Here is a 23,177-nt window from a genome sequence, read left to right as displayed (position 1 = left end):
ACAACAGGAATAAAATCTGCATCATCCTTGTATATGCAATCAACTCCTGGCTTTTTGATGGAATTTTTGGTTTACCTTTAAACTGTGATTGAAGAATTTTTTTCTTCAATCCCACTTTAAACATCTTAGTACATAGTTTAAAGTAATCATTTATCATATTTATGAACTAGATGTAAATCACTCCTGACCAAGAACAGAGATTGTCATTTTTCACACTTTGTACTTTGTTTTGTAGAACCCTGGCACTGTAAAGACTATGCAGTGGAAAAACCTTGATTTTGTTGTTGGTAAGTGAATAGATCAACTGTGCGTGACGTGTACATATACAGAAAGACATACGTACACTTACAGGGTATATATACATGGAAATGATTTATGTGCATTTCCAAAACAAAGAATTGCATGGATATTATATTACATGACTGTACATGTCAACATTAATAAACAAACAAAACAAAATTATTATACGTAGATGCTAACTGTAGAGGTAGACATGCATACACTTATAGGGCATATATACATGACATGATTTATGTGCATTTCCATTTTCCATTTTTTTCCTTAATTAAATTTTTGAAAGAATATTATAAGTAGCATTAAGGATGAAAAACAAAGAGTTGCATGGATATTATTTTACATTGTACTTGTCAACAAAAATAAACAAAAAAAAACTAAATTATTATATGTGGATGCTAAAAGTAATGTTCAACTGATTGCAACTTATCCTGGAACTTGGAAGGAAAACAATCAATTGAAAGATTTTTTTCTTATCTGATGCAGGTGTCTCCCATTTCCTTACCAGGGCTTAATTAAGCATTCAGTGGGAATTTCATGGGTTCACTTAGCAATGCAACATGCTACATTACAGAGTAAATTCTCAGATCCATCATTTGGACTTACATCTCAGCTTGTAATTTACAGACTGCTGTACAGTTAGGTAATGTGCCCCTTATGGTACCTTTTTTTTTATTTATGACAGGAATAGTTAGTCTGAAGTTCCCTTTGTCAAACCAGCCTGTTTTAGGAGACTGGAAGATTGAGGCTACATTTCAGGTACCTGTACTCTGTTGTTTTACTAGGTTGCTGCTTTTACGCTAAAAATGAATGTTGGGCATCAAAAACACATCATCTAGAAAGACATATTCTGACTTGCTCCTCTGTGTGATCCAATTGGCCTCCCTTTGTAATCTTTGGGTGGTTTTCTTGTTCCATTGAATTCAATGCCAAAGTTGTTTCAAGATCTCTTATAAACACCTGCATTATATTATTTTCAGAGTGAAAAGAAGACGCTGGTTTTCAAAGTGGATAAATATGGTAAATAATGTGCATTCGTCATCCTTGCTCACTTTGTGATTTACCATACAAATCAGTGTACCGCGATAGATAGGGTGTTTGTTTCTTTTAGGAGTACTGCGCTAGGCAACAATTAGGACAACTTTTTTTAGGATGTGGTGATCGAAACACAAGTTTTAATCAGTCATCAGCAAAGTTACAAAGTTTACAAAAGTTTACAGTTACAACCTTTAATGACCCTCCCTGAAAGGGCTTTTCAATGGCAATAATAGTTAATTTACAAGATTATATGTCAAAACGATAGTAATTCTAAAAGTTACAATGATGCAATTATTTATATAAGAAGAGTGCAAGAAATAAATTAATGTATTTAAAATTGAAGTAGTAATAATAATCAATCAATCAATCAATCAATCAATCAATCAATCAATCAATCAATCAAAGACTTTATTGCCGTGTCAAAGTAGCTAGCCAAGGGGGAATACCTCTATACTAATAGGGGACACTTAAAAATAAATGGCTTTAAGTGTAAAGTAGTTAGCACAGTTGTTGTACTAAATGGGGTCACTATAAATTAGTGAAATAAATATACAAACTGAACATAACATTTGCCAGTTAAGAATCCCAATCCCATTATTTAAGGTATTATTTTGCAAGTGAAAATCAGTAAACTTTTTACATGTAACAAGTTATAAAGGAATGGAATGTCATTGAAAAGTTGCTCAAATACTAGTATCAGAGTGCAGACACCCTCCCATCCCCCCCAAAAAATATAATATATATATAGAGGAACAACCTTTCATAATGTCATACAGTGTTATAAACAAACTGCATCATTGCAAAAGTATTAAAAATGAAAAATACAATATTACAATATGTAATGTTTCAAACACAAGCAGTTAATTAAGTGTTTTAGCGGGATTGGTTTTAGACCGGATAAAACACGTGCTGCAAGTATTTTGAACGGCTTCAAAAACATTCTTGGGAAAGCGTGTGTCAAGAGAGTTCATAACAATGATGCTTTTGTGAACGTTGGAAATTGGCATATGAGAAAAACATTAAACACCACGTACTAATAACGAGGAGGTTTTATCGGGTTTTAAAACCACTGCATGTGATGTTTCATCGACCATTTGATAGACCAATGGGGTTATGAATTATTTATGAGTTTTTGAAGTACATCTCAGCATGGTCTAACAAATATTTTAACTAAAACTTGACCCTGGGTGTGCAATTGTAGGGGTAATATAGAATGTCCTTGCATACAACATCACTAGGCAAGCTTATTATCAAAACCATTCTGCTCTTCACAACTGCTCTTACTTTGTTCATCTGCTTTGACTTCATGCTCTTCTTTTGAAGCTTCACAAGTATTGCCAGAGACTAGCTGTTTCATGGAGAAATTCATTAACTCTCTAGCTTCTCATATGCCAAAATCTCCTGAAGAAAATTAACAAATAAATGTGCTCTTATGAGCACGTTTGTGAGCTTCTCAACATGCATGTGCATGTAATATCTTCATGAAATTGTTGTCTTCATGCATGTGTAGATGTTTCTGTTTTTCCTTGGTGTTCAAAGGATTGAGCTCAGCAGTTGTGAGACATTTTACCTTGAATTGTTTGTGATTGAAAAGAAAGTATGTACACGGACATGAAAATATGGAAACAACTGTTCATTTGTTTGTTCATCTCAGTGCTTCCCAAATTTGAAGTAACAATCACACCCCCATCATTTGTGGCATACACAGATGACAAAGATGTCACTGCAACCATTTGTGCACGGTAAGTGAAGACATTCAATTTGTGGCTATGTGTAAGGTAATTCCAGTAAATGGCATGAACGTGCACCTTTCTACAGGTGCATTATACCACAGCTTCATTAGTGCATGCACACATAATGTTTTTCATGTGCAGAGGACGGAAATATGAATAGAATTTTTAAATACTCCAAATGAAACAACTGAGAAACATAGAAACTGTGAGACTAAGCGTTCCTGTATTGATATTACGGCACACTATCTCCAGTCTCCTGTCATGAGTGGTATTGTTCCCAACCAGAAGTGAAATTTGATGCTTTTATATACCTCAAACATGTGGAAGAAAAAATTGATAACTAAGGAATTTTTTTCGATTTTCATACGAGAACGACATTTATTTAACATTTGATCAAGCAAAATAATAAAAAAATATTATGTCATAATATGTGCACTTCAAACTGATCATGAGAATATGAAATATTTACCTTCTATGGATGATAAACCAGGGGTTTCATTAAGTTTTGGAGTAGGGGGGCACCTACAGGAGAGTAGCTGGACAGAAAATTACCCGTGAAGTGAATTTCTTTATGTTCAGTTTGAAAGTAGGCAGGTACTGACTCTTGTGTATCTTGGTACCGGTACCCGGGTCCTGCTTCTAATGAGAACCCTGATAAACAACTTGGCTTTAGATGTTCCAAAGAGCAGGCAATCAAATCATAAATAAGCTAGGTTGATGTTGATAATGCTACATGTATAAAAGACATATTGGAGTAAAGCTATGTAAGGGCTGAATGTTTGTTTAATGAACAGAGTTGATAACTGAAGGTAATTCGGCCACTGAAGGTAAGGGAAAAGCCAGTCATCAGAGTGATTGGATTAGCTCTGATGGGCATGAGTGGCTATATTAAGGCTTGAAATTAAACATCTGCGAGCACTTAACCTTCTTAATTAACAGTGGCCAAATAACCTTATCAATTCTGTTTATAATAATTTATTTAACTAAACATCCATTTCCATGCACTACCACTAACACCTGACCACAGTTTCTTTAGAAACTTACAGCCTTATCCATATGCAACAAATGGTACACCAGTGTCCATTTTTTAGTCCTGATGTAGTAAAGCTGCAAGGCTGAATAATAGGTGAATGTTTTGTCAAAGATTAATGAACTAATATATTAATACATACAAACTTAAGGTGATGTACTATGTTTGAGCCTTTGCTTTTCCTTTGAATGTAGATATACCTATGGAAAACCAGTGAAAGGAAACGCGACGGTCTTGGTTAAGCGAAAATTGCCGCACTGGCACAGGTATAAAGAAGCACAGACAAGTGTAAAAACAGAGGTAATTTTTTAATTTTAAAAATGGATGGTTTTTCATCATGTTTTATTTACCGGCCGAAATTTTTGGAAAAACTAGCTGAAATAAAGGTTTTTAACATATAGGTCACTAAATTTCATGTCTTTAATTTTTGCGGCACCTTTTATTCGCGGGACTTTTAATTTCGCGAAATTTTTCAAATTGCGAAAATTAAGTCTGGCAAAAATAAGTGATAAGAAGGTAGTCCTGGAGCTGGAGAAAATGTCGTATTGCCTTAGGGGTTAAAGGGTTAGGGATGAATAAATGAATATGAATAATATGAAACATATATTTGAATTGCGGCCAATGAATTTAAGCTAGCGAAGTGCGTGGTTTCTCTACATGTGTCGAGCAAGATAATACAAAGTGACTGTGGGAAAAAGGCTCTGAAAAGTTAGGAATTTTTGAAAGAAAAGTGTCCAAGCTAGTGGTCCAAAATTCTAAGTACATAGATGTGAAAATGTGAAAATTAGTTAGCCAACTCAAACTTAAAACCCAAAAGCTTGACTGATTAGTGGAGATAAAATATGCAAAAAATTGTCAACTCATCCACACAAAACATTCTAACTTTGCTATTTATATTTATTTAGTAACTTGGTGATGATGTAGGCACATTGCCTTACTTGTGTACATGTAGCATAATAAGTTTGTAACTGTTTCTATCTTTTTCAGATCAATGGATGCACAGATGTCTCAGTCAATCCAAGGCTCTTGAGACTTCGTACTCTTCGTTATTATTACTATGGTACCAAAATTGTTATTTCTGCTACTGTGAAAGAGGCAGCAACTGGCATTTCCTTAAATGCCACAGAAATGGAAATACAGATTGTCCGTGAAACTACAAAAGTGGAGTTTGTTTCTACAACACCAAGAGACTTTAAACCGGGCATGCCGTTTACTGGACAGGTACATGTATATAATGTTCATTTGACAGTAGAGATAGAGAAACTAATTAAAGCAAATTCCAGTCGAACCTCTCTGTAGCAGCCACCCTGGGGACTGGGGACTGTTTTGTGGTGTCGGTTAAAAGGCAGGCTTAAATGTTACGATAAGTTTCTCCAATTTTAGGGGACTGACACTTCCGTTGGAGTTTAAATTGTAGGTGTGTTTTGACACCCAATTTATGGCCACATACAGAAAATCAGTTGCAATAATGCAGCAACTTTTTTTCCAAGTAGGACAAACGCTCTCAAAGAAACTGCTCTTTGAACAGCCATGGCCAGGTGTCTGAAAACGTGCACCTACAATTTGCATGCCATTACTGTCAGGCTGAGAAATTGGGCTGACAAATTATAGCATGTGAATTGGCCTTAACATGACACCACTGGAGTTTATAAAGTTTTCTTCTGACTGGCATATATAAGACAATCCTTGAAGCTCATGGCTATATGAGATTTCATTTTAATGCAGAAGCTTATTTTAGTGTAAGTTACCATGAAAACACTGTATAATTATTACTTTAATAATAATAATAATAATATTAATAATAATAATAATAATAATAATAATAATAATAATAATAATAATAAGATTATCAGATTGCCGCATATTTGGTCTGTTTTTTTTTTTTTTCAGGTGAAAGCTATTCTGATTGATGGTAGCCCACTCAAAGGAGAGTCAGTTGTCATTGTCGTTAAAGCAGGGACATATGGCAGATATGGGAGTTGTTACGGGAGTCGCGCATGTAAAGAGGTCATGAGAAGGAGCTTCACTGTTCCTGCAAGTGGAATTGTGGATTTTGTAGTTCCTGGTTCAAATATTACAGAGGAGACCAAATCCTTGTTTATGCAGGTCAGTTCTAAATTAACTATTTCATGGAGACCTGAAGTGATAGAGTGCAACTGCTCTCTACTCCCATAATTATGGGGACCTCCAACAGGCAGATAATTCTCCTAGAAGAAGGTCACACAAACACTAAATTTTCACTTTGTCATAAGCAGATGCCCTCTAGTAACAAGACACCTGAATGTGGTCCCAAGGGAATCACTTGACTTGTTTATTTAGCCATGGAATTAACAGGCTTATTTTCCTTTTTTTTGTTTTGTTTTTTATGGTAATCATGCATGTAGGCCGGAAAATTTGTTAGAAAAATCAAGACATTCAATTAATGGTCACTAGCAATTTTCTTTCATTCCACTAACATAGCATGATTGATCAAGGAATGATACTGGTTAACGTAGGTTAATTTAAAGTACTGGTTAAGGTTAACTTAATAACTTTACCAAGTTTTTTAATAAAACCACTGGGGGTCTATTCAATTCAATTCAATTCAATTTTATTTACACTAATATATTACAACGAAATACAATATATTTTTCAAGTCGATTCAATACAGTTTCTAGTCTTGAACATTCTGATCTTTAGAAATCTTACTTTGTGCTGTTTATAGACTTTGGATCTTGATTGTTTTTTGTTCTGCATCACTTTTAGGTTTTTTATAAGAGTAAAGTATCAAATACTCATGTTGCTAGACAGCGTTGGTTCTCTCCAAGTAACAGCTACATTGAAATCGAACGGTTCACTTCTCCACGAAAGGTAATAGTATTTTAATGTATTTGAAAACTGAATGAGTGTACTGTATGTATAGCTAAATTCAGCTTAATTATGATAACACTGACTTGTTATCTCAGGTGGGAGAGCACCAGAGTACCATGCAGGAGCGTTCAGGTTCAAACCCAAGCTGAACCAACACTCAGGGTCTTTAAATGACCAAGGAGAAACTGCTGCCTTTGTAATGACATCTGCAAACTGTTAGACCAAATCTAGTCTTCTCAGATAAGGACCATAAACCATAGGTCCCATTTCCTTATAATCTGTTTTCCAAAAGAGTGGGGACATAGTCCCCAGTGTGGTAGTCTATTTCTATCGGGTCTATCTCTATCTCTGATTTAAACTTAGTTTTCGGAGCGAAAGGTAAAATATTTATTTCTATCGAAAGCCTGTTTAAACCCTGATTTAACAGCAAAAATCGGAAGATGATTAGGAATGTCATTAAGAAAAAGACCACTAATTTTGTTAATTTAATACAGTCATGCAGTTACTTTTTATTATTTTAACAGGTTGGGTCAACTGCTAAAGTAATGTTTGATTTCACTACAAGCACAGAAACAAGAAACATCAACTTCCATTACCAAGTAAGCACATCTTGTTAGATGTTTTGTTATACATGTATACTTTATGCCATTGCTCAACATTTTGCCACATTAAATGATTCTTATAGAGTAGAACTAACATGCAATCCAGTAGGGCATGTGAGATGTGGAAGAAAACATGCAAGCTGTAAGGAAGTCCTAAATGTCATACAGTCAAACCTCCGCTAACGGACACCTCCTGTAGGCAGACACCTCTCGTAAGCGGACACCTGGTCATATTCTCAGCCACACACAAACATTACAATTTTAACCTCCTATAAACGGACAGCTCTCTTAAACTGACACTTTTTCTGGTCCCTAGAGTGTCCGTTTACAGGAGGCTCGACTGTAATCTTAATAGACTGTGCTGTTAACATGGAGGGAGGAAGATCCTAGCACTAGGAAGATCCTAGAAGGCAGATCATGCTAATGCCATACATTTTCTGTATATAATTTCCAGTTACATGTAACAAAGCACAAGGATCTTTCTAGCGATAGCATCTTCCTAGCTGAGAGATAGGAAGATCCTACAGCAGAAGTTATCCTAGAATCACAGCAACAGTTTCTGTAATTAATCAATTGGGTGTGTGATAACTGACTTTAATAGATCAATGGTCGGCACTGCTGTGAAAAATGCAGACCAAAATTTGGCGCATCGTCTTAAATACCCTTTGAGTGCATGAATATGGAGGGCCTTCCTTTAGCAAGTTGTCAATGGCCTATTAGAGAGATTTAGCATCGCGTGAATTGCGAACGGCAAAAATGACCACATGACCATGATTTTCCCGCCATTTTTCGTGTTTGCCGGTTGCCGTTTCTACGTGAAAACAGGCTATATTTCACATTTGCCGTCTACGTGAGAACTTTGTAAGTATTTCTTCCTTTTTTATACATATAAGTAGTTAATTGTGAAAAAAAAAGTACCTTAATAATTTTTCCGGCAAGTCACTATGGCAAATCAAGTTTCATGTTTGAAAATCCTTCATAACTCACCTCTTAAGTTGCACTTTTCTTCATGTACTCACCACGGTGAGTCGCAAAACAACTTCATCGAAACTCGCAAAATTCCAGCTAAAGTCAAAAGGTTCACGCTATTTTACGTGAAACGTGAAACGACAAGGTGACGTTTGCCGTTTCACGTGAACGCGATGCTAAATCTCTCTATTGTACCTACAAGTGCATTTGCGTATAGTTTGTGAACCTCAAAGTTGCCATTATGCCACTCTAGGATGTCCATATACCTTGTGTCTGATTGAGGCTTTTCTGTGATTAATTTGTTTTTGTCAGATCTCTGGGTGTTTCTTGACTGTGTTAATTTTACATTTTGTTCCTCTTATTGTAATATTGCATGCCCCATGAGGTTCACTCGCCCTGTTGGCTAGCAATTTTTGCACACCCATTTCTAATTAACAATTAAATTATTGGAGCTCAAAATTTCTATTGAATGATAGTTGATGAGGGCGAAGCCCGAATCAACTATCATGCATAGAAATCGAGAGCAAATAATCTAATTGTTTTAGTATAAATATACTGTGGTTCAAAACTTAACAAGACAGGTTCACGTTTTTATTGAATAATGATCGATATGTCATGTGCTACTCACTCTACTTAACAATTAGATTATGAGCTCGAGATTTCTATCATGTGATAGCTGATGAGGGCGTAGCCCGAATCAGCTATCATGCATAGAAATCGAGAGCGAATAATCTAATTGTTTTAGTATAAATCTACTAGTCGTTCAAGTATAAATCTACTAGTGTTCTATCACAAATGCTGTTCTCTTTTTGGCTACATGTACGCTACTCACTATCTATTCTGTTTTAGTATAAATCTACTACTGTTCTATCACGAATGCCGTTCTCTGATTGGCTAAGCTACTCGCTATCTATTCTGTGATAGATAGTGAGTAGCGGTTTTCAACAAAATGGCGGCCGCTTCGTCGCGTTTTCGAAGTGTCTGCGATGAGGATATAATTAATTTACTTGTTTAGTTTTGAACGACTAGTAGATTTATACTAATTACTCATATAAATACAATATTATCATGGTGAAACAGTTTAGGGCTCAGGGGCTATAAGAAAGCACGATTTAAACTGTAAGCAATAATACAACTGCATGTACTTCTACATAGGTTGAAAATTCCTAACCCCCCCTAGCTGCCATGAGTCTCCTATAGCTCAGAGGTAGAGCATCCGAACTAGTAATCAGAAGGCCATAGGTTCGACTCCTGATAGGAGTGCTCAGATTTCCTTTTTCTGACTATGCCTGTGTCACTGGGTTCATACAGGTCATGGAAAACCTGGAAAGTGATGGAATTTTGTAATTTTGGTTTCCAGGCCTGAAAAAAGTGAATTTTAATTGTGGGTCACTTAAGTCATTGAAAATTATGTTTGTGGGAAAAAAAAGCATTCTTTAGGGAATACGAAAAGATGGAAGATAAAATTTTAAAAAATGATAAGGAACCAAGGAAAGATTTTCACTAGTTGTTCTTTGAAAAAAAAAATGTGTGTTTTAAAAGATTTTAAAGCAAACATCCTGAAGACATTTGTTTTTCTAATTTGCAGGTGTTTAGTCGTGGAAAGCTTGTGGCTCAGGGAAGAAAACTTCATCCAGTTGATTACAAGCCAGGCATGAAAACATTCAGAAATTCCAAGGGAGAGGAAATGTTTATAAGCCAGGGCTTCATTGAGTTTGTTGTCACACACAAGATGGTACCGTCATGCCGCGTCTTGCTGTTCTATGTACGGGATGACCAGGAAACTGTTGCCGGTAATATGCTGATTGATACAGAGGACACGCTAGAAAACGAGGTCTGTAGATTATGTCAGTGTTGCACTGTCTTACACTTACTTGTTCATGTTTGCAGTTGTACAATATTTCCAGGTTAAGAATTATTAATGTACTGGTAGTTTCAAAATGATAATATTATAATGATGGGTTGTATGGTAAAACATTAAGCATCATGACAATCTATTATTTTGTATTGTTGCATCAATTTTTGCATACGTGCATGTATTCATTACTATCCTTAGTGCTAGAGTACTGCACTTCAGTGTCGCAGTGGATTATTCAAGCCTGGATTTTTTCAGGCTTTCTTTTCACAATTTTTAAAATTATTGAGATTATAGACTTTGATGGTCTTTCTTCCATTAAACTCTTTCACCAGCAGTTGAAATTATGTGTGTTATTTCAGTATACCTCGCCTTCATTAATTGATTGTCAAAGGAAATATTACACACACACAAAATGACTGGCTCCCAAGCTCCTATTCCATGGGAATTAAGTTGCTTTATGCAGCAGAAACCAGCAACCCTAGACAGTAGGACCAGTGAGGTACTGGGTTTTCCCAACAGCCTGGAATGGGCACAGATTTTCCCCTTACTTGTGCTGCTTGTTTACCCACAGGTGACTATACGTTTTGCCGACAGCGTCAGGAAACCCGGAGAACCAACTAGGCTGATCATAACAGCGGCAGCAGGATCTTTAGTGGCTGTTACAGCTGTTGACAAAAGTGTTCATTTGTTGAAAGGAGGAAATGAACTGACTGAAGATGATGTAAGAGAGCTGGTTTTGTTAAATGCATGTATAAAAGTTTTGTTTGCCAGTTGTGTAGGTGTACATGTAAATGTGTAATATATATGTACTTGTCAGAAGTTTTTTTCTCAACAGGGCTAGCTGTTGAGCTCACAAGGCCAAAAACTGAATAACCTGCAATCAGGCGTTCTTTTTTTTCGTGGGAGCGAAAAAGTGTGACAACGCAAGAGTCAGCAGTTGGGAGAATGAAGAAAGCTGCCACACTTTTGCACTCCCTCGAAAAAAAAAAAAAAGAATGCCTGCATGATCGCAGGTTAAAAGCTGAGAAGTTAGGAGCCCAACATGTCAAGTGTTAGGTCCTGCTACAAAAATGTTAGGTGCCCAAAGCATTTCCTTGGCTCCTGTTGTGTTGTCTAAATGAGCAGAATGCTGGAAACATTTTTTTTTACAGCTTCTTTGGGTATAACTATAAATGAAAAAGAAAACAGAAAGTTATGAACCCAAGAGGGTACTGGTGCAAATGGGACATGAAGGCCCATGTGAGGCACCACCCTGTGTAGTTAAAACTGTTATAACATCAGCGTGATGAAGCAAACAGATAAAATATATAGTATAACGACAACAAGGTCAAGACTATGATCTGTGATAAGTAATAAAAATGTCCAAGTACATGGTCTTGCACCTCAAAAGTTGACTGTAAAAGGTCAGAGTGCTGGAAAGACTGCAGGCTAGAGAAACTGCTAGGGGGTGCTAATGTTCAAGAGTGGTTCCACAGTTTAACTATACTACATGTTGTTGTTAATTAGTGTAAGATCAACAAGCCTGTAGTGACTGTTTCTTTATTTGAGGATGCTAGTACTTGCATCACAGTTACAGAAGGACTCAGAATTACGCTTGCTACTTTTTAAAGATCTAGTAAAAAAATAGAATTGAGTTTTTGATTTTTCTGATACAAGAAATGATAACATGCAACAACAACAACAGCACCACTACCAACAGACAGTTGAAGCTCAGTTCTTAGTATTATTGTGTTACCTTGATACTTGTATAGGCAATAGCTGTGCTAAGCTCCCAGGATGTTAGGCCTTCTGGATATAATTGGCGAGAGGATTCATGCTATCATAGGCCCCAGTGGTGGAGGCCAGGCCCTTGGCGCCGGAACAGGAGATCATATTTTACCTATTACTATGGATCTGAAAGAAAGGCCTTCGATGCATCAAAAGCATTCAAGGTTTGTGTGGCTTAATAAAAGGCAATGCAGGATTATGTTGTATGTATACTACTTGTGATTATAATAGGGTTAAATGTAATTTAATAATAATAATAATAATAATAATAATAATAATAATAATAATAATAATAATAATAATAATAATAATAATAATAGTCATCTGAGGCATAAGCGTTTTGGGATGTCCCAGTTTAAGCGAAACACACCTTAATGTCGCAGTTCCTATTACCATAAAGTTAACTAGAGATCTCAACAGACAAATAATAACAACGTGATGTTTGGCGTAAAGGGGGAACACCGCTCCGCGATCGGCGTGACAGACGACTCCCATAGCGTGACCATAAAGCCTTACTTATCTCCCCAGCGCTATTAAACTGTATTAATGACCAGCGCTGGATCGGACAAGTTGTAGGCAGGTCCAAAACTAAAACAATCTAATAGCCTAACTCTCCACGGCACTACGAACTGAAACCTCCGGCCAGCATAGTGCAAAGAGTATTGGCATTTTTTAAAACCAGCTCAAGCCTAATATTCCGCAGCGCTACGAGCCGACTCCGCCGGCATGCGCTGGATAAAAGCATATAACGAGCTTCAAGGTTATAGAGCTAAAAATAGCCTAAAAACACAAAGCTTGGGGAAGTCGCTGCGAGACTTAACCGAACGCGAACCTGAGAGGTGAACCCAAATTTATTGGAAAAAACAACAACCAAACCTCCAAAGGGAGGGAAGGGTGGGAATTACAAAATAGAGACACTAAAGGTAGACCTTACAGTAGGTAATACAGCAAGCGAGTGATACTCGGACTTTTACTAGACCTTTTATAGTTAGACATATGTCTAGGACTAAGCCAATGGCAAGTAAAGTACTATCGAATACATGAGATTCACGTAGCGCTGAACGAGACATGAATAGAGGTATTTATACCTTTTAGCCATACAAAACGAGGGATATAAATGTAACAGACGGTATTGCAACATGCTAGAAGAATAGGTATTGTACAAGGAGAGTAAAAGTACATCCATGACCAATTTGCATTACGTAATGCTAACTGTTGACACAGTAACAACTGAGCTCAAGAGCGTCACGCTCCATTAACTGCGTTTTACAATTATGTTGTAAAACTTTAATCGTCAAGGCTAACAGAGTGGATGCTCGATTTGTGGACCACAAAAATAAGAAGGTGTGGGCTGTGGAGATGTCCTGTCCATGGATGGAGCATCGGGAAAAGAAGTCCGCAGAGAAGACGGTCAAGACTGCGATTCAAGCTGAAGAAGCGGTACCCTGGCTATGATGTTGAACAATGTAACATCATCATTGATGTGCTGGGGGGATGGTCAAGGGAGGACGAGGAAGCTGACTTTATTTGGCAGCAGGGGCTATCACGTATTGAGAAGGATGCAGAAGGCAGGCTACCATCTCAAGTTCTCCCAACATAGTGAGAACTTTCAAAGCTAATGGCACTTGACTTTCTCTAAGGGAATAGCATAGGAGCTCACTAAAGTTTTAGTATCAGGGAGCTTTAGATTGTCTATAAGATTTTTATCTTTTATCGCCAATTTTTTTTTACAGCAGTAACTCAGCAGTTTTCTTTTTATAGTTCCTTCAGATTGCTTTGGTTACGCTGCGCGCCCTATGTGGTTCTATTTTAGCATCCATATGTTTATCAACTGCACATAATAATGATAATAATAATGATAATAATAATAATAATAATAATAATAATAATAATAATGATGATGATAATTATTTTTTGTAATAATAATAATTCTTTATTAAAATATTCCACACAAATTTCTATTTACAAGTTAAAAGTATATAAAAAAGAGCTATTAAAAACCTATTCACAATTTCATTTCGATTAAAAAAAAAAGATAATATTTTCAAGCACTAAAGTTTTTGTAAAGAAAAAGAAAAAAAAAGTCATGAAGTTTTAAAAAGATGAAATTCGGCATTTTAAGATCAGTCCACTTGATAAAAAGAAAAGAAAAAAAATAAACAAAATACACATCTCTCAAATGGCCCCTTCTGCAGTTTCAATGTCAATGTCCGCGTTCTTGATGTCACGTTGAATTCTTCGTAATGTCCTAGAACCTCTAAGACAGACGAGTGCAGATCTTAACAGTGCGAATGAAATTCGGCTTCTGATCCATGACATGGTTTTGGCATATTGCTTCCCTTTCTTGATAGCAATCAGCTCCGCTAATCGACTATGGTATCTCAAACATTCATTGCCCATTCCGCCGGTTGTAGTGAAGACCAAAGGTGTAAATGTTCCATGCTCAATGTCGAGAAGTCTCCTTGAGTACAGGCGCTTTTTTTCATTCTCATGCGTACGATAGATCTGTTGCGGCTCCAGGTCCTTATACGATTCAGCATTGGGGTGGCAAACCCTTACATCAGAGAATGCCGATCGTCGTTGCTCCCAGAACCCACGTGCATGGATATCCAATCTCGCACCTTGGGCTTTGTTGGATCCTCTTCTTAACTGTTCTCCAGAGATGTCTGGGAGAACTGGCTCAGTCTCAACGTCACTGCAAACTGTACTCAGGAGTTCAGCCTCCAGATCTCTGAGCTCATTGTGACGCTGAATGACGAAACCTCCTAGTTTACAGATCATGGAGTGGTCAACTGTAAAAACGTCCCCACAGGCACATGTGGAAGGGATGTCATCTATTGGCCAGTCATAGCGTAGTTTAACAGCGTCGCGGAACTGCCTTTTATTGAGGTTAAAACCCAGATCTTTAAGAGGGAGGATTGAAAGCCACGCCGATGATCCTTTTTCCGCCGCCAGATTCAGTGCTCGCTTAGTCTTACATAGTGCCATCTCTTTAATACGCTCTGTTCTGTCTACGAGTTCCTTTGATCTTTCCCTTGTTACTGCCTGTTGTGCTGATTTTACGAGGGATTGTTCTGGTAGCTCATGTAACTGAGATACGATTTGTTCAATAATAATGATAATGATAATAACACTAATAATAATAATAATAATAATAATAATAAGAAGAAGAAGAAGAAGAAGAAGAAGAAGAAGAAGAAGAAGAAGAAGAAGGAGAAGAAGAAGAATAATGATAATAATAATAATAGTAATAGTAATAATAATAATAATAATAATTATTATTATAATAATAATAATAATAATAATAATAATAATAATAATAATACTGTATTTGTATAGTGCGATTTCCAGCGTTGTCCAATTGCGCTTTTTTTTTTTAACTATGTTAACAACTTGGAGCACTGGTGGTGTGCACCAAAATGCTTGGATGAGTATTGTAAGGGTCAAAATTACATCTTGCAGCAGTGGTTGAAGGGATGGCAGGAAGGAAAAAATGTTTAGCTTAATTTGCATGCACCAATGAAAGCACTTGAATGAGTATGGTAAGGTTTAGAATTACATCTTGCAGGATTGGGTGAAACAGGTTAAGCAAATGATAAAAACACTGACCTAGCTTTGCCCCAAAGTCGGTGTACACTGTAGCTTGTATGTACAGAGTATATTGGAGGGGATAGAGGGATGGGGAGTGAAGCTTAAGAGAGCTGTAACACTCCTGGTTTATGATGAGGTTAAATCATTTTCTTTCAGGACACTGGTGTTATTTACTTTTCTGATCTGGAGATAAAAACAGCCACATGTAAGAGAGACACGGGTGATCGCTATCCACAGTGTAAGTGAAGCTTTTTCTTCATTCCTGTTAGTCACTCGCACATTAAACAACTCTCTTGTTAGCTGCATGTGTTGTTTGTCTTCCAGGTCCAGGCACCTCCACTGTTGAAATAAGTTAACGTTAAATTGTTGAAATTACAATCTTATTTTACATTTTGTTGGAAAACATGGAAATAATGTTGCTGTGTCGGACGAAACAGGATTTGATTTTCGCTCATTTTCACATTTACAGTCAACCCAGGTCACGCGTGAACGATATTTTTGAAATTTGAACGGAGTTTTGAAATTTACATGTCAGTTTTGAAAATCGCCAACGAGATTTCAGAGTTCCCATATAAATTTCCCTAGCTTATTGACGGTATAAAGCTATGAATTAAAATTTTTTCTTTACATTGAAAAATTGAATATTTCAAGAATAACAATTGTTTCCTAAGTATTTTGAATCTTTTTTTCAGTTTATGCGTCTTTTTCGGAACGATTTCCAGAGAAATGTCCAACATTCCATTCACACGTCGGACATTACAAAGAGAAATTCGAATGTTCATTTCATTCTCGGAAATACTGTTCACGCGTGACCTGGGTTGACTGTAAATTTCCTGGGCGCCGCCATGTTGGATTTCATGATGTAACACAGTTGCTCAAAAATTATTGTTTCACACAAAAGAACTTCCGCTCACTGACAGTAGTGGCAACCGCATTACGTCATAAATCCAAAATGGCGGCACGCGGGAAAATTGAAAGCGAAAACAGACGATAATCATATCTAATTTTTAGCACAAAGATATGGAGAAAAAAAGGACAGCTTTTAACCTTTATTCTCATAATGATCGTCTTATTAATGCTTGCATGAACACAACAGTTTCTGAGGGAAGCCCAAAGCCAGTTATTTAACGTCATTAACAAGTAATTTTATTGCCATTCTTAATATTGGATTACTTCAACTAATCCTGTCATGTCAGTTGTTTCAACACTTGAAGTCTGTTGTAGATGAAATCCTTATGTGTGGCCATCAAATGAGGTCTTTTGATTTGCATGCTTAATGCTTGCAATAATCCTGTTGTGTTGATATAACGTTTTTGTATCTTGTACGAGGAACCCAGAGTTGAGTTATTGAAGAAAGATATTAAATGTGCAGTATATATACCTTCCTGTGAAAATGAATATCCAAGGTAATTTCTCAATTGAAATTCAACTGTATTATGTTGCGGTGGCCCTTGAAGATACAGGCTCCCTAGCACATCCATATAAAGGTACCATGCAAAGCCATTCATTTTGGCTCACTTGCTGCAGTATATATCTGCCTTCAGTGTTGGTCCAATGGTTTCTCTGTTTCTGTTAATCCTCTAAGTTATCATGGTCAGATGTACCCATCTTTTTACCCATCTTTCTTTGCTTTCTAGTTGGTCGGTTTAAAGAGTTACAGCAGTATCTCACTCCTTTAGCCAAATTAAAAAGTGCAGTTCATCTCAAAATAGGACTGAAATCACAGGTTTTCTTTCTGTGGAGTTGGGAGAGCTTTGAGTGTTACAAGTATAGCATGTATCCCTTTAACATACAGGCTTGTGTATTGTAAACACAGAGCGAGCAGGGATGGCCCAGTGGAGAGCTTTCGCATTCCAACAATACGGCCCGACCGGGTTCGATTCCTGGAGTTGACGCCAAATGTGGGTGGATTTTGTGGTGGACAGTGGACGAAGAGCCACTCTCCACTCATGGATGTGCCACTGAAATGATTGTTATCAATTATGATTATGATGATGATTATTATTATAGCAGAGTTCTCAGTTGGATGCTAAAATCAGTTAAAAAGCTACACAGGGCGCACAGCATAGCCTGTGAGCCTAGGAGTTAAAAAAAGAATATAATCATAATAATAAAAATATATATATATATATATAAAATATATAATTCATCTTTAAAAAAAACAAATAATAATAATCATTACAATTCCGTCGATCGTCTCTCAGTTCACGTATCATCATAAAAAAGTTTACTATTATTATTATTATTTTATTATTATTATTATTATTATTATTATTATTATTATTATTATTATTATTATTATTATCATTGTTATCATTATTATCATTATTGTTATTTATGTGTAAATTATACAAGCTTGTCCAGCATATTGTACATATAATTATTTCTTGTTACAAAAGTTCAATTTTTGTAGAATTGTGATAATATTAGTACTTTGTCACTTCTAAAGTGCCTTGTGTGTTGACTGTCCACATAACTGTGGGTTTAACGTCACTTTATAAAGTATTACAGAACAAAACTAAGTCTGGTTTGTCCTGCAAACACGTTTGCTGCAACTCTTTATAGTCACGCTTACAGTGTTTTCAATAAAGTTTAAAGAGGAGCGGGAAAAAAGTAGCTGGGGATTTTATTCTTAGTGCCGGTTGGCTGCTTTGTTTTTTCTGTCAAGGTAGCAGTTTGTGTTCCGCATCTCGCGAATTCCTGGATGTCATACTATCTCCGACATAGGTGAAATCACGTGTTAAACTTAACTTTGTATACGATTTAGTTGAACTTTTTGCTACGAGTCTTTCTGAGGAGAACGAACGGATGTTTGAAGAGACGAATGAGCCTGCAACAACGGGTGGACCGTCTCTTGCCAACAGGAAACGCGGAAGGAAGCAAGATGGCGAAAGAAAGCCTGTCGTCAATGTGCGTAAAGAATTCCCTGAGACATGGCTTTGGACGGAGGAAATGGTCAAGTAAGGGTCGGCATGGATGCCTGCATTGTTCTAACTCTTGCTTTATTGTTCTATTGATAATTTTCGAATGCTATTAAGAAGGTATGTATGTGGTATTCTCAGGTTGGGAGCTGCTTTGAAAAGCAAATTATTTTTTTAGGCCGTGAGTTCCAATAAGACATCTCCACTTCAGGAAGCACTCTCAGTGCATGTACCTCAGTGCGATTACCAGAGTGGAAGCTTAAAGACAGCACTGCCTATTGGTCAACTCATGCAGTGTAAAATTAACATTATATTATAGTTGTAGTTACCATTGAAGTAAAACTAGGTCATGGGTACTCGCACAGTACACAACCATGTCCCAAGAAAATTGTAGTCAATGCCATATTATTGTGACAGATATGGAACAATTGCAAGCTATCGGAAGTTAATGTTCTGAGCGAAAATCAGAAATTTTAAACGTACACAAACATGTTCCTTCCGTAAATTGTTACCTTGTTTATGCTTTTGCAATGTACTCTTATTTGTAACATCCAAGTGTTCCTCTTAATGATAAATGTAGGCAGCAACCAAAGGATCAGAATTATTAAAATTATTGTCATGTCATGCACTTGCAATCAAGATGTAATCGGAAATATCTCAACTGTTTTTTGTGGAGGCATCCGCAGTGGTGGCCTTCAGAAACAAGGTTATTTCACCGGATGAAGAACAAAAAGATCTGCCTGGTATGTAGTTTGACAGGCTTGTCAAAAGAAGCTGGCTGTGCGTGAAAATTACTGCCTACTTTGCTGGCAGTCCTACAAGTCATTAAGCTGTGATAAGCCACTGGTAAATGTTATCAAGGTCGGAAGATGATGGACTGAGATGGTTTGGGCAGTGAGACTGGATCCTGCAGCTGTTTCAGGAGTCACTATAGTGCTGACCTGGCCAAGGACAACATGAAGGGCGATGTTAACCCTGTCCTGTCGTACAGTGGGTCCCCAAATCGTAACTTGGTCAATATTTTGTCAATTATAGTGAAATTTTGTCCTGCAATCTGGTCTTGGAAAGATCTCTGCATTTAAAGAAAAATGGTACCCCCTGGTATCTTGGATGTGATTTACCACCCCTACAATTTCTGGAATTTTTAATTTAATACACTTTACTGACTCTTACATATCTTAGGTGGTTCTATGGATTGAAAGCTGCAAATTAAGGGGAAGACCTATGTGACATGTGCCAATCAGAGAAATTTTGTAGGTTTTAATTTTGACGTTTTAAAACCAAGTCTGTGAAAGACCTGACTTCCATCAGTTGTCTTGATCTAAGAAACGAATTTCACTCATCGTCACCTTTTAAATGGTACATCGCACATGAGCATTTACTTGTGATTCATTTTAAAACTACAATCATTTTAGCAAACAATACAGGCCAACTACAAGAATTTACTCATAGAAGTATTAAAGCACACGTATTAAATTGTAGCAGGTCAAAGCTCTCTCATCTACCCAGTCGCTTAAGAAGCTGTAAGTTGCTCCTGCAAGGAGCACTCGGATTTTTTCCGAGTCTGCCTGTGTCATTTACTGATTAATACATCATTCTCATTTATTCACCAGGCTTAACATATTCCATCACATTATTTCCATTGCGCATATGCCACACATTGACATTCCAATCCTAGCAGTATGCAGGATGTTTGTCCCATGAACCTAGTTTAATGGCCTTAGCTCGCACGAGTCTCCTGTAGCTCAGTGGAAGAGCATCCGAAATAGTAATCGGAAGGTCTTATAGGTTCAACTCCTGATAGGAGCACTCGGATTTTTTTCCGAGTATGCCTGTGTCACTTACTGATTAATACATCATTCTCAAGTTGCAATATGCTGGCAACAGAGTTCTAGTAAAATGTGCTCTGATCCACAGTTAACATTCACACGATTCCAGCTAATTTCACTCCCAAGCCTCACTTGTGGAATGTAATCCTGTAACGTTGTCATTAACAAAATTCTATAACAGCAAAAATCAGGATAATATCAGTTGTACATGGCTGGATATGAATTCCAAGTAAAGAACGTCTAGAATGAATGTTTGGTTTATCAACAGAGTGGCTCACTGAAGGTAAATTAGCCACCGTAAAGAGATTAGAGTGCTGACGTTTGGAGTGTTCTAGCCCTTTGTCAGATCGTCACCATTAAAGTGTCACGAAGGGCTAACGCTCGAAATGTCAGCACTCGAATCTCCAATTTACTTTTAGTTATCAGCTCTGTTGATAAACCAAACATTCGTTTCTACTCCCCACCGACGCAGCTCCACGGCTTCTTTACAAACAAACCCCCTTATCGATAAGTTTAGAATGCCTGGGTCATGGTTAGAGAACGAAGCTTAAGAGAGGCATGGGGTGGATGAGTAAGACTGTCTACACTTCCTGAGGTTTGTAGTTCGTTCTCCTGTTCCTAGATCCCAATTCCTGCCTCAAACAGCCTCTTTCACTTTTAGGTATTTTTAAGTACCACCTAAATGTTTCTTTGGTTTCCAGGTTTTCTTCTTTCAGAATCATTCGAATAAGTACAGTTGTTTGCATTGGAAATCTTGCATGTTTCCTCTTTCAGATCGTAGGAACTTTGGTGGTGGTGGAGGCGCTGTCCCTTATAGCGTTGCAACTACGGAAATGAGCCCCCTTTCCGCCGTTGACGTTGTTAGTCCAGACAAGAAGCGAAAACAAAATAAAAGAAAACCTGTCTATGTGCGTAAAGAGTTTCCCGAGACATGGCTTTGGACAGAGGAAATGGTCAAGTAAGGCTCTGAATGATTTTATTTACCGGTGGTGTTGTTACCAGGGTTTAGTGTGTTGAATGTTTTGGAGGGTTTAGCCCTTAAAACCACAATATCAACATCTGTGCTCTCTTTACTATCCCCTATATATTTCGTATGGTTCCAGTTCATATTTTGGTGATCATTTTCTTGGTTCTTGTTGCCTGTCCATTCAATATGTAGTAAAACTTATAGGAGAAATTCCTTTTCTGATCACTCTTGGCGCGTAAAGGATTAGTATTATCACTGTACATGTAGATTTAAGATTTCCCTCACTGTGCATATCCATGTCTAGAGAGTCGACAACTTTTAGGGGAGTAGAGATGGCGCAGTGGTGGGGGTACTCACCTCCCACCAGTTTGGCTCGGGTTCAATTCCCGCACTCGGCGTCATATGTGGGTTGAGTTCGTTGTTGGTTCTGGTCTTTGCTCCGAGAAATTTTTCTTCGCGTACCCTGGTTTTCCCCTCTCCTCAAAAACCAACATTTCCAAATTCCAATTCAAGCACTTTATCATGAGCCTCTGGCTCGAGGGATTGCACAAGCACTCCCCGTGTTATTGACATTAAATAAATTACTTTTACTTACTTTTCTACTTTACAAGTAGTGTAGCTCAAGGAGGACTGTTGTGTAAAGTATATGTTCATCCTGCTCAGCTGATCTTCTTTACAATCCGTTCCTTTGTCTCCAAATATTCCTAAAGTGTAAGCCACTGACGAGGGATGAGGTTTCATCCGAAACATGTTTTGCCGTTTGCAAAGTATCTTGTGGTTCCTTAAAATCCGTCGAACTTAAATCTGTAGGATACGTGCGGTAATTGTCTTTTAAGGCTTTTGATCTGACTTTTTCAACAACAACAACAAAACAGGTTGTAACTGAGTTTTGTCAACCATTAATTATATCATTCTTGGAAGACCTCAGAGCTAATGAGCACGAAGTTATCAGAAATGATCAGAAATTATGAATTTTGTCTGCTTGGAGTTCTTATGCTGTGCGGCGTTCAAGCTACTAGCCAGCGAAAGACTTTTGAGAATTAATCAACACGTGAAGTCTTTTCCTGAGATATATATTTTAAATATTATTTGAATTTTAGCTTCAAACCCATCTGGAAAAAAGCATAAACTAAAAAAACAAAAAATTACGTGAAGAACACGCCGGGCAAATCGGCTGAGCTTCTCATGCTCACCATACAAACAGTGTTATTAGGCGCGACTGTACTAATTCATTCCTGCTTGATGCACCGATCTGCAGTTTTCAGCGGTCCAAAGAGATTAGGAATGTAGAAACCTGTGGTGTTGAAATAATCCTTGGCATCATCATGATCAACATCATCATTGTCATCCTCAGTTTCATTTTGTCATCATCATTGTTGTCGTAGTCGTCGTGGTCATCATCATCATCATCACTCGATTCCTACATTTTTTTTTTTTGGGACATCAGCAAGCCATCTCTAATCTCAACTTCTGATTGGGAAAGTCTTTCAAGTCATCTTCCACTCTGGCTCTTCATTCCTTTATTTTTCAGCCATTTTATGCCAGGTTGAAGTAGTAATTACCTTATAAGGCGAGTGGCACATTACGATGCTTTTGCAAGTGTAGGTCATTTTACTACAAATTGTAATCAGAAATAGCCCACCACACCGGGTACTGCGTCCCTTACTCTTTTCGAACTGTGTGTGGGTTCTCTAACGTCCTACAGATTATGTATGTATGATCAACTGG

General features: G+C 37.2%; 1 protein-coding gene across 3 annotated transcripts in view; it reads left to right on the top strand.

Annotated features, from left to right (window-relative positions):
- The window catches only part of LOC146456171 (pregnancy zone protein-like), a 59,189-nt gene that overhangs the window by 7,637 nt on the left and 28,375 nt on the right, over window positions 1-23,177 (top strand). For 2 of the 3 annotated variants that reach the window (XM_085093464.1, XM_085093466.1), the window contains exons 6-18: window positions 236-287; window positions 980-1,053; window positions 1,275-1,314; window positions 2,987-3,074; window positions 4,290-4,395; window positions 5,083-5,316; window positions 5,986-6,201; window positions 6,841-6,945; window positions 7,470-7,544; window positions 10,105-10,350; window positions 10,946-11,095; window positions 12,126-12,305; window positions 15,889-15,970. In XM_085093464.1, coding sequence (XP_084949590.1) covers window positions 236-287; window positions 980-1,053; window positions 1,275-1,314; window positions 2,987-3,074; window positions 4,290-4,395; window positions 5,083-5,316; window positions 5,986-6,201; window positions 6,841-6,945; window positions 7,470-7,544; window positions 10,105-10,350; window positions 10,946-11,095; window positions 12,126-12,305; window positions 15,889-15,970 — 1,648 coding nt within the window. Of the gene's footprint in view, window positions 1-235; window positions 288-979; window positions 1,054-1,274; window positions 1,315-2,986; window positions 3,075-4,289; window positions 4,396-5,082; window positions 5,317-5,985; window positions 6,202-6,840; window positions 6,946-7,469; window positions 7,545-10,104; window positions 10,351-10,945; window positions 11,096-12,125; window positions 12,306-15,888; window positions 15,971-21,256; window positions 21,441-23,177 lie in introns of all 3 variants that reach the window. The other variant, XM_085093465.1, reaches the window with a different exon arrangement.

Source organism: Pavona decussata, unplaced genomic scaffold (genome assembly GCF_977016875.1).
Source record: "Pavona decussata unplaced genomic scaffold, jaPavDecu1.1 SCAFFOLD_260, whole genome shotgun sequence".
Lineage (NCBI taxonomy): Eukaryota > Metazoa > Cnidaria > Anthozoa > Scleractinia > Agariciidae > Pavona > Pavona decussata.
This window is presented reverse-complemented; position numbering and strand designations above follow the sequence as displayed.